This window comes from Pleurodeles waltl, chromosome 4_1 (genome assembly GCF_031143425.1).
Source record: "Pleurodeles waltl isolate 20211129_DDA chromosome 4_1, aPleWal1.hap1.20221129, whole genome shotgun sequence".
In the NCBI taxonomy this organism is placed as follows: domain Eukaryota; kingdom Metazoa; phylum Chordata; class Amphibia; order Caudata; family Salamandridae; genus Pleurodeles; species Pleurodeles waltl.
The window spans coordinates 909,446,630-909,459,362 of NC_090442.1; the positions used below are offsets into that span (position 1 = coordinate 909,446,630).

At 49.3% G+C, this 12,733-nt stretch overlaps 1 protein-coding gene across 2 annotated transcripts in view; it reads right to left on the minus strand.

Annotated features, from left to right (window-relative positions):
* The window catches only part of HDAC10 (histone deacetylase 10), a 298,704-nt gene that overhangs the window by 168,938 nt on the left and 117,033 nt on the right, over positions 1-12,733 (minus strand). For both annotated transcript variants that reach the window (XM_069229661.1, XM_069229660.1), the window contains one exon: positions 1,159-1,255. In XM_069229661.1, coding sequence (XP_069085762.1) covers positions 1,159-1,255 — 97 coding nt within the window. The remainder of the gene's footprint in view (positions 1-1,158; positions 1,256-12,733) is intronic.

Consider the following 12,733-nt stretch of genomic DNA (forward strand, 5'->3'; position numbering starts at 1 on the left):
AAATGTGAGATTTACAAGGAGGGAAAACAGTACACCTCTCTGAACAGTGTCTGGGAGGCTGTGGTTGCTGCTGCACGCAATGTTGATGGTGAACAGATCAAAACACTGACAGAATCCATGGATGGCAGGCTTTTGAGTGTCCTTGCAAAGAAAGGTGGCTATATTGGTCACTGATTTGTTTTTGTTTTGTTTTTGAATGTCAGAAATGTATATTTGTGAATGTTGAGATGTTATATTGGTTTCACTGGTAATGATAAATAATTGAAATGGGTATATATTTTTTTTTGTTAAGTTGCCTAATAATTATGCACAGTGATAGTCACCTGCACACACAGATATCCCCCTAACATAGCTAAAACTAAAAACAAACTAAAACCTACTTCCAAAAATATTCAGTTTTGATATTAATGAGTTTTTTGGGTTCATTGAGAACATGGTTGTTGTTCAATAATAAAATTAATCCTCAAAAATACAACTTGCCTAATAATTCTGCACTCCCTGTATGAGCAGACTGATTGCCAGTTCATGGAGCAAGAACTGACACACAGTGTGGAATGCGAGTACTGATGGACAGCTGAAGAGCAGGCACTGGCCACGCTTTGGGAAAACAAATGTATGAGCAGCGCGAGGATCTACAAAGCCAGGACCTAGCACTGAGATGCTGGCACTAATAGGCAGAGGTAGGAGCACAGAGTTGTTAGCCAATTAATTGATTTATGACGACACGGTACAGAAGTATCACTTAAGGGGGCTAGATTGAACAAGAAAAATCACTACATCAGGGAAGCAAAGGGAAAAACTAACCAAATGCACCACAACAATGCCAGCTTGGCATACCTTTTGTGGTGGGAGTGAGAAAATCGAGAAACAGAGCACTTGCAGCTATTATTGTGAATACAAGCAGACTGATGATGAGCCATGTTTAGATATGAGCGTTATGATTACTGGAAATACTAAAGTATGCACAAGACCTTCTCAAAATCATTACTCAGTGCATAATCTAAAGATAAGATATTCAAATCCTGCACGTCCGCACAATTTTTCATTTTTCCAAGATGGATAAAAGGAAGAGCACTGCGTTGGTGAACCGTAACCATTTTAATTAACGCACTTTCAAAACCCTACATCAGCAACCCGTAAATGTTATCATTAACATACCGTGTTGAAGAATACTGCGTTATATTTTTTTGAGGCATTTCGAAGCTCCTCTATGTTCATTGTTTGGGTGCTCTTTATAAATTCGAGGTATTCGGGGCTGAATAAAACAAGGAAAACACAAATTTAAACTTATTAATCAGAAATCATATGTACATTTTTTTAAAATAATAAGTTAGTACATTTTTCAACGAAGGTTGAATTTGAAAGCTTTCGAAATCTCCATGGATGTATTAATGGCTCATTGTAAAGTTTCCTACAAATGCAATTAGTCAGTAGACTTACAACGGCTTTTGGCTGAGACCCTAGGATTTTCAGAGATTAATGGGTTGACAATAAATATGAAAAAGACCAAAACCCTAACCATTAACACAAAAGGGTTGACACACCAAACCTGGCTCCTGGGGAGTGACGAGCTAGCATCCATCAATGACTATAAGTTCCAGGGGTTGTGGCATGAGAACAAGGCCGACTAGAAGCGTCTTGCATAGTTCCCGCCAACGTCCAGTGATCCTGTCATCAATCCTATGGCATCGGGCTCTCTGATACCACCAAACTATCCTGAACGGCACTTCGAACATGTCTAGAGTGTGTGGGGACAGAATCAGCAGCCGGGAACAGTGCTACAGCTGTGGTTGAGATCCACAAGGGAGGCACAGCAGAGCTGAATCATGGCAGCTGCGCCTGAGGTGATGCTGTTGGGATGTATGATGGAACAACGCATGCCTTTACAACGCATGGTCATTACCACGCATGCACTTACCACGAAATGTTTTTACCATGCATATGCTTTTATCACGCATGTCTTTACCATGAAAATTTCGCAGTAAAGGCATAGTTGGTAAAGGCATATGCATGGTAAAATGTAGAGGTAAGTATAACATACATTGTTGATATATATATATATATATATATATATATATGTGTGTGTGTGTGTGTGTATATAAATAATTATGTGCATATATATGTATTTCTATATATATGTATATATATATATATATATATATATATACATACATACACACACACTACAAACACACCTTTCCACCCAAAAACCCATCTACCCTAAATCCTAGAAATTACCTTACCACCCCAAATCCCATACCAACCCCAAAAATATTAAAATGTCTTTACCGCCCAAAAGCCCATACCCACCTATACCCACCCTAAAATACAAAAAATGCCCTTACCACCCTAAAACCCATAACCACCCTAAAACCTAAAAATGTCCTTACCACCCCAAAAGCCCATACCCATCCTAAAATACAAAAAATGTCCTTACCACCCCAAAACCAATACCCACCCTAAAACCTAAAAATGTCCTTACCACCCCAAAACCCATAACCACCCTAAAACCTGAAAACGCCCTTACCACCCCAAAACCCATACCACCCTAAAACCTAAAAATGCCCTTACCACCCCAAAACCCATACCCATCCTAAAACCTAAATATGCCCTTAACATCCCAAAACCCATGCCCACCCCAAAACCTAAAAATGTCCTTACCACCCCAAAACCCAACCCACTTAATACTTACCTGTCCTTACCTTTAAAACCTTTACCACACATACACCTTTACCAATCATGCCTTTACAACCAAATTCATTGTAAAGGCATGCATGGTAAGGGTATATTCGTGGTAAAGGCATGTGTGGTAAAGCCATGCATGCTAAACACAAATGCGTTGTAAAGGCATCGTGGTAAAGGCATTTTGTTGCATTTACCGCGATTTAAGTGATGTTTCCCATCCTGCTGCAGCCTTTGGATGACTGCAGCCTTAAACAATGCGAGAGCATGCTGGCTACTATGGACCCCCACCACCGGGTGCACTTGGAAGTGGCAAGATTGAGCAGTCAGAGGCTGTTTGGCTGAGTGACAGCCCTCTACGGCTGCTGTAGTCTGTGGGCGACCTCCCCAGCCAGGAGTCAGAGAGAAGGAGCCGAGGTGTGCAGGTGTGACTGTCAGCCGTACAGCACCTCGGCGGCTTAGCCTGTGGTGAACTTTGTGAGGCATGTGGAGGGTCTGAGGCCTGAAATAATGCAAGGGGAGCACAACAAGCAGCCAGACTAGTCTTGGTGGCCATGTCTGGAGTGATCTTGGTGCGGCCTTTGGAAGGGCTGAGGCCCGAAAAAGTTGGGGGAGCGCACTGGGAACTGCAGCCCCCTATGCACCTTGGGGGCAAAGAGGAGTGCTGAGACTGGGCGACTAAGTCTGTGAGGAGGACCTTGGTGGGCATCGAGGTTCCAGAGCCTGGAGGCAGCTGCCCCAATCGGAACGAGAGAGAGGCAGAGAAGTTCTTCAAGAGCTTGCAGGCCGCAAGATGCATGACAAGGGCATGGGATTGCACGCCACAGGCTCGGGCACCCGACTGCTGAGGGGTCAGTGAATGTTGGGGCTCGGCAGGAGGGGCTCATTAACAGGGACCCAGAGCAGGACATTTTGGGTCTTTGAGGAATTGTGGTGGCCACCAGAGAAGATGGCAGTAACATAAGCCTGCATGAAGCAGGTGACCCTGGGGCTTACCCCATTGTGGCACCACAGATTGAGGGGAACATAAAAGTGAAGGGGCTAGGGAGTGGTTTTGGGGGGTGACGGTTGTGGAGGGTCAGAGAACAGTCAACTGGCCAGCAGGGGACACAATACTAGCACTACCCATACTGGCTGGATGCGGGGAACGTGCAGTGGGAGGCACCTGTGGCCTAGTGGAGCTGCCCTGAACTGTAAGCCGCAAAGGGGAAGGATAAACCGGCCAAGCCGTCACAGACAAAAAGAAATAGTGAATCATATGCATGCAATTTCATCCGAAAGGGGTGGAAACTGATCCAGGGACCAGGAGTGGGGAGCAAGGAGATTGTGCCCCAAGGTTGACGAACTTGATGGCAGCAATTAATGGCTCACAAGAAGAACTGGTGGTCAAGACAGACTCTGTGGCTACCGACATAAACCTTCTACACCCAGATCTCAGGAAAGTTGCAGAGAGGGTCACTGAACCAGAAGACGCAGTCTCGGAACTCAAGCGCAAAGTGAAGGAGCTGACAGTATTTAGGCTGTCTATACCACCTGCAATACTGGAGGACAGGGTGGAGGATGCAGAGGGCAGGTTAAGAACAAACAATTTGTGCTTTATTTGGGTCCCCGAGAAAGCTGAGGGACATTCAGCTGAGCTGTTCTTGGAGGACTGGATTGTGAAAGTGCTGCGACCCAACAAGTTGTCCAAATTCTTCAACACTGGACCGGCACTTGGGGCTTAGGTCCCACTTCTGCGGCTGGGGGTGCCCCCAGGGCCATTGTTACACACATGATGAATTTCTTGGATCATTAAATTGTTTTGCATCATGCTCAGGTGCCAGGCCTACCAAAGTTTGAAGGGAGTAACATCTCCATCTTTCCACACTACACCAAAAAAGTGAAAGATCTGCTCAAGAACTTTATGACAGTCAAAAAGCAGCTCCAACACCGCAGCTTGAAATAGAGTCTGATGTTCCCTGATAAACTGTGAATTGTGTACGGAGGGTAAGCACTCTTCTTCTACACACCGGAAGACGCAAGTGACTGGCTGGACATGGTGGCTGTGAACACACCTGGGGGAGATGCCCAACTAGGATGCATACGTCAGCATGCAGTGTGACAATCAGTGAGATTGAGAGGATGGATCATGTCATCGGCAACCCAGAACTCCTCACGATAGATGGGACAAATCTTTGTCGGGATGGGACCCTAGCAGATACGGAGATAGTGCCTGACTCTGGAGACTCATTCTCAAGACACAGGGGAGCCCCTGGGTCAGGCATTGATAGCACAGGCACAGGAGCTGAACTCCAAGGACTGCATTTTAAGGTACACTGGGGAGAGGGGATGGGTGCTGTGGACACTGGGGGTGAACTCACTGGCAGTGCGGCTCTGATCGTCAATGCAGCCACTGGTGAGACAGTATGAAATGGTAAGGACATGGAAAGTTTGGTGTGAAATGTGTGATAGCAAATGTAACCTAATTAAGGAATAATAGTTCTGCCAGTGGGAGCAACAGTGGGACCTGCTGCCAGGGGTGAGGAGCTTGAGAGCTTCCAGCCTCGCTACTCCCACTGGTCAGTGGACCACTAGCTAAGCACAAGCACTATTTGGGGAAGAGTTCATTCAATCGAGAAGGGTGGTATGGGGCGGTGGATGAGTTGCCATGAACTGCTAGTTGCAGGGGTAGGTGTGTTGCATGTATTGCCACAGAGAGGGGTGGGTTGGAGAGACTTCAGTACTGTTTTAGAGTTATGTTTAAGGGGGCTTTGAACTGGTCATATATGATTGCAGCATTGTTGCAGTCATGTCTTGTAAAGATGTGGGGAGTCATACAGGAGTCGGCAATGGGACTACAGCTGACGGAGACAAGCCCAATGATGACTGGTAACACCACCCAAATACTGAGGTGGCATGTCAGAGGGCTAGGACGGGTGGAAAAGAGACAGAGGGTATATACATATATGAAGCATAATGGAATTTCCATAGCCTTTCTGCAGGAGACACATACATGGGGGGAATGCATGCAGGCACCACAAAAGAGATGGGTGGATCACCTCTATTCCACCTCATATTCTCAATTGCGAAGGGAGCACTGATCTGCATAGCCTCGGTTGGGGGGATCCCATTCAGTTAGAAGGTAACAAATGTGATGTAAAGAGCAAGTATGTGATTTAGATTGATGCCGTGGAGGACAGGGACGTAGTATGTCCGAAAAATGTTTATGCACCAAATTGGGATTGCCCACAATTTTATGGTGCATTGACTACCATAGACTGTTAGCAGACGCGACTGAGTATCTGACGGCAGATATGGTGATGGCAGGTTACTGCAACTGTGTCTTAAACGGGATCCTAGACTGAGATCCACCTTGGCCTCACGCAAGGCCAGCACTGATCGGGGCTGTGAGGGACACACTGACGGGACTGGGGTTGTTGGATGTCTGGTGGCAGCAACACCCAGTGGAAGAAGGCCTACTTCTGTTACACACTGGCTGAGGGACCCACAGCAGGATAGACTATTGCTTTGTCTCAGGGACAATGGCCGAGAATGTACAGGACGTTATGTACCTCGCAAGTTATATATCAGACCACTACCTCTTACTGATGGGAATAGACCTGGGGAGAGGGGGACCCACCATATTGCTGTGAATACTTAAAGTAGAGGCATTGACTGACCCAGTTTTTTCATCCATGGTCAGTGAAACATTGACTCACTACTTTGGAGAGAACTGGGGTAGTGCAGGTAGTAGAGCAATGGACTGGGAGACAATGAAAGTTGTACTCCATACAGAATGCCTGAAAACCAGGTACTGGTTAAGATGCAATTGGAGGGCACGCTAGATAGCCAAGAACGCAAATTGAGTGCACTCGAAAAGGAGCTGCCAAGAAGCATAGGCAACCTCCCTGAATGACAGCAAATAAAAAGGGAACTCTTTGAGGACTGAAGTAGATTGAACAAATTTATATACAAGAACTATCCACAGAGACTACACACGGGGGTAGGGAAGCAGGAGCGTTGCAGGCTCAGCTAATCAGGCAAGAAGCACGCCAACCCAGCTCTTATCTGTAAAGTATGAGAAAGGAAAGCTAGTCTGTCAAAAGGAAAGCAAAAGGCCATCAATACCACATTTGCGTCCCATCTTCGTAAAATTTATCAACTACAGCCTGGAAATGACATGGATGGGGGAAAGCAATATATAATGGGGGACAGATCAATAGACTAGCAGAGGAGGCCAGGGAAAGGTTGGAGGCACCACTAACTATAAAAGAGATACTATTGTGAATACGCAGCCTCAAAACTGCAAAGGCGCCAGGAGGAGATGGGCTCCTGGTAGAATTTTATCAGAGGTATGCAGGAGTACTAGCGGACAAATTGTCTACAATGGAGCCATCTCCAGGGCGCATCTGCTGGACTTGATGCGAGAGACCTTGATTGTGATGCTGCCGAAGCCAGGCAAGGACCCGACTGAGACATTATCATATCGCCCATTATCGATGTTGAACATATAAAAATACTCAGCAGGGTGTTGGCGGCAAGCCTTTTGGGCCACCTTCCCTCGTTGATCCACTCGGACCAGTGCAGGTTTATCCCAAAACAAATTACACTTTGCAATGCAAGAAATCTGGCGCACATCTTCAACGCCCCACATCTGGGGATGACACCTATGCCCTGTCATTCCTAGATATCGAACAGGCATTCGGTTCAGTGGACTGGGAATACTTATGTATGGTTCTTGAGAAGACCAGGCTGGGCAACTAGTATGTAGGTTGCGTTAAGCTACTGTACCCTGGGGGCGAGAGTCAGAACGGGGGGTGGTATCTGAGAGATTTGTTTAACATAGTAGGGCAAGACAGGGCTGCCCACTGTCTCATCTTCTATATTGCCCTTGCGATGGAGCCTATGGTGAGTACACTTAGGCAGGTACTGGGACCCTGGGGTATCCAGGTGGGCGAGATGCAGTATGTGATTTCTCTGTACGCCGATGACACCTTGGTGTATATTAGGCAGCTGGAGTACTCGGTACTCATCCATCTAAGGGCGCTGCGTGAATTTGGGAATATACACACATAAATCATGCCAAGTCTTCACTCTTTCCAATGGGTGTGCTGAAAGGGTGCACCCCAGAACGGCTGCCATTGATGAGTCTCCCATGGAAGACCATATGTGTAGGGCATTTTGGAATCATGGTAGCACACACGTAATCGGAATTGATGAACCTGAATGTAGGAAGGGTGGTGAACAGCCAGGGCCCGAGCATCTGGTTCTGCCCTAATAGGCAGGTTGCCCTGATAAAAATGGTTCTACTGCTGCAATGTCTCTACACGCTATCAGGGTTGCTGTATGAGATCCCCCACCATTACTTCACAGAGATAGACAAACTAATTACAGAACTGGTTTGGGCCAGGGAGCTGGTGAGGGTTGGGCTCAACACCCTCAATCAAACTTGGCCCCAAAGGGGACTAGAACTGTCTGATATAGAGTCCTACTATATGGCGGCACACTTGCAACATGCAGTATATTGGTTTGATCCTGACAACAACTGGGAGAAGAAACTGGTAAAGCACTCCTGGGACATGGAGTCACTGCCCACAATGCTGATGAGGGGGGCGCGAGTGTCTGTGGAGGAGCTGCAATTGGGAGACACACATGTAAACTGTGGGAACGGGCAGTAAAGAAGGTGATAAAGAGAATGTCTTACACAACTGACATGCCTATTTGGGTACTTCGGCCATTTTTAAATATGGCTGTCACCATGGCAGTAGGGAAATGAAGAGGGGAAGCTGCAGCACACTGGGGGACCTGTATACAGACAGGTGATTCATCACGAGACAGGTGATGATGGAGACCTTTATATTCAGACAGGAACATTACTTCCAAGAAGCTAACTCCCTGCCACAGCACAAGAACTTTGGTTGTGCTTTCCGGAAGAGCTGCCTCCGTCACAGACCCTGGGAGTACTCCTGGCATTAGTAGGGGGAAAATGCTGATATCCCACCTTTATAGGGCATTGCGGAGCAATCGTCCTGTGCCTCTGCTAAAAATACAGGCAAAATGGGCAGGTGCATTAACTGAACCACTTATGTGGGCATGTTGGGAAAAGGTACATGATAGAACGAGAACAGTTTTCTCTGATGCATGGTTCGAGCTGATACTGTACAATTACAGTCACCAGGCATACCTTACCCCCAAGACTCTGCATGTTATATATCCCATAAAAGAGGCTAGTTGTTCGAGTTGTGGTGAGAGGGAGGAAAACTTGAACTTGTAAATCCCTGGATCCATAATGGCAGAGGAGATAGTGGATAGACTTAATGGGGCTACGGGGTAGAACCTTAAGCTTGACCTCAAATCAATATTGTTAGGTTTGCTCACAAAAGGAAAGAAACTGAGCACGTGGTTTTTGCTCTTGGGGCTGGTTTTGGCAAAACAGCAGATCGCCATCAGGTGGTTGGCACAGGACTCTCCTGAGGTAGGAGAGTTGCTCAGGGACATATCAGAGTGGGCAGTGGAGGAGGAGGTGCATATGAAGCAGACTAGGAGCGACAACAGGGTTGAGGAGGATTAACGAGCGTGGGAGGCCATGTTGGATGTACTGAGGGACCTCCTGACTCCAAGCCATCTTGAAGATGTAATCAATCTTCTTTTCCCCGTCTTCACTCTTCTTCTCTTCTTCCTCATCTTCTTCTGTGGTCTTCTGCCCTCTGTTCTTCGTTTTCTGTATCTTCTTCTGTGGTCTTCTGCCCTCTGTTCTTCGTTTTCTGTATCTTCTTCTGTGGTCTTCTGCCCTCTGTTCTGTGTTCTTCTGTGTTCTTCTGTTCTTCCGTTCTTCTCTCCTTCCGGTCTTCCGTTCTTCTCTCCTTCCGGTCTTCCGTTCTTCCGTTCTTCCGTTCTTCCGGTCTTCCGGTCTTCCGGTCTTCCGGTCTTCCGGTCTTCCGGTCTTCCGGTCTTCCGTCCTCTTCTCCCCGCGCCTGCCCTCCTGCTCCTGCCTCATCCCCCTCCCTCACTCGCATCCCCCTCTCTATCTCCCCTATCTAACCCGTTCACTATCTACCTCCCTCACTCCTCCTATCTACCTATCTCTCTATCTCTCTATCCCACTATCTAACTCCCTCACTCTCCACCTCCTCCTATCTTCCTATCTCTCTATCTATTTCCCTATCTATCGATTTCCCTATCTATCTATTTTCTCTATCTATTTCTCTATCTCTCCCCCCCTCCCACCACCCCCTCTATTACCTATCTTCCTATCCTCTCACTCTACCTCTCACCCTCACCCACCTCTACAACCCCCCCCTCCCCTATCTTCACAACCCTACTCCTATCTTTCTCCCTAATCTCCTAAACCTCCTAACACTCACCCCCCTCCACCCTTAAACCCCCCTCCCCCAGCTCTTCTCACTCTACCTGTCCCCCCCCCCCCTCCCTCGCGCTTTCCCGCCACGACCTCCTGCACGCCCGCCCCCCAGCTCCCATTTGCCCCCAGCTGACCCCTCCCCCCCCCTCCTACCTCATATGGCGGCCGCTGCGCGACAGTGGTAGCGACCCTTGACCCAAGGGTAGGTCGCTCCCCCTGCCGCTGCAGCCCCTCCAGGTTCCTGAGTTCCTGAGACCCACCTCACAGTAAGTACCCCCCACCTCCCAGCCCCTCGCTCTGCCCCGCGCTACTCACCCTCTCTCCTGCTCCTGCTTCTTTTCTTCTTTTCTTCTTCTCTGTTCTTCTGTTCTTCCTCCTCGCTCCTCGTCTGTAATCTTCTTCTGTACTCTTCTTTTCCCTGTCTTCACTCTTCTTCTCTTCTTCCTCATCTTCTTCTGTGGTCTTCTGCCCTCTGTTCTTCGTTTTCTGTATCTTCTTCTGTGTTCTTCTGTGTTCTTCTGTGTTCTTCTGTGTTCTTCCGGTCTTCCGGTCTTCCGGTCTTCTGTTCTTCTGTTCTTCTGTTCTTCTGTTCTTCTGTTCTTCTGTTCTTCTGTTCTTCTGTTCTTCTGTTCTTCTGTTCTTCCGGTCTTCCGTTCTTCCGGTCTTCTGTTCTTCCGGTCTTCCGTTCTTCTGTTCTTCTGTTCTTCTGTTCTTCTGTTCTTCTGTTCTTCCGGTCTTCTGTTCTTCTGTTCTTCTGTTCTTCTGTTCTTCTGTTCTTCTGTTCTTCTGTTCTTCTGTTCTTCCGGTCTTCTATCTTCTGCCTTCGGCTCTTCTGCCTCCTCCGTCCTCTTCTCCCCGCGCCTGCCCTCCTGCTCCTGCCTCATCCCCCTCCCTCACTCGCATCCCCCTCTCTATCTCCCCTATCTAACCCGTTCACTATCTACCTCCCTCACTCCTCCTATCTACCTATCTCTCTATCCCACTATCTAACTCCCTCACTCTCCACCTCCTCCTATCTCTCTATCTATTTCCCTATCTATCGATTTCCCTATCTATCTATTTTCTCTATCTATTTCTCTATTTCTCCCCCCCTCCCACCACCCCCTCTATTACCTATCTTCCTATCCTCTCACTCTACCTCTCACCCTCACCCACCTCTACAACCCCCCCTCCCCTATCTTCACAACCCTACTCCTATCTTTCTCCCTAATCTCCTAAACCTCCTAACACTCACCCCCCTCCACCCTTAAACCCCCCTTCCCCAGCTCTTCTCACTCTACCTGTCCCCCCTCCCTCGCGCTTTCCCGCCGCGACCTCCTGCACGCCCCCGCCCCCCAGCTCCCATTCGCCCCCAGCTGACCCCTCCCCCCACTCCTACCTCATATGGCGGCCGCTGCGCGACTGCGCAGCGGGCGCGCGCAGCGGGCGCGCCGGTGCCGCGCCAGAGGCAAGCCCGTCTGCGCCCGTCCGCGCCTGTCCCGCGCCCAGCGCCACGACCCCTGGTCCCCAGCTCTCCCAAGCCCCGCTGATCCGCTACGACCCCACCACCCTCCACGCCCTCAACCCAGGGCGCTCCAACACCTGCTTCCAAGCTCACCCCAAACGCACCCATGGACCCTTCGCCTGCAACTCCTGCAAACGCATCTTCCACCACGCAACAACCATGACCACAAGCCCACGCGCCATCAACCCCCTCAAGTGCATCCTAGTCAACGCTCGCTCTGTCCACAAACACGCCGTTGAACTCTGGGACCTCCTGGACTCCATAGCACCGGACGTCGCCTTCATCACAGAGACCTGGATGAACGCCTCCTCTGCTCCAGACATCGCCACCGCCATCCCGAAGGCTACAAGATCTCCAGGAAAGACCGCACCAACCAAGCAGGAGGAGGTATCGCCATCGTCTTCAAAGACTCCATCAGCGTCACCACCTCCACCGAGGACACCCCTCTCGCCGTGGAACACCTGCATTTTCAGATTCGCACCGACCCGAGGACCACCCTCAGAGGATCCCTCGTCTACCGTCCTCCCGGGCCACGCGCCCCTTTCAGCGACGCCATCGCCGACTTCATCTCCCCGCACGCCCTCGCCTCTCCGGACTACATCCTCCTAGGCGACCTCAACTTCCATCTGGAACAAAACAACGACCCCAACACCACCACCCTGCTCGCCAACCTCGCCAACCTCAGCCTCAAACAACTGGTGAACACCGCCACCCACATCGCCGGACACACGCTCGACCCCATCTTCTCCGCCAGCAAACACGTCTTCTTCAGCCACGCCTCCGCCCTACACTGGACCGACCACAGCTGCGCCCACTTCACATTCCGACACGAGACCCGCCACCTCCGCACCCAACCCATCCTTCGTCGACAGTGGAACAAGATCCCCGAAGAGCAACTCTTCTCCGCACTCACCGCCAACCAACCCACCCTCACCACCGACCCCAACGACGCAGCCCTCAACCTCACAAACTGGATCTCCAACTGCGCAGACATCCTTGCTCCCCTCAAACGCACGCATCGACAGACCAACACCAAAAAACTCTCTGGTTCTCTGACACCCTCAAAGAATCAAAGAAAACTTGTCGCTCCCTTGAGAAAGCCTGGCGCAAGGACCACACCGCTGACAACATGACCGCCCTCAAGAACGCTACCCGCGAACACCACCACCTGATTGCGCTGCCAAAAGGAACTTTTTCACCGACAGACT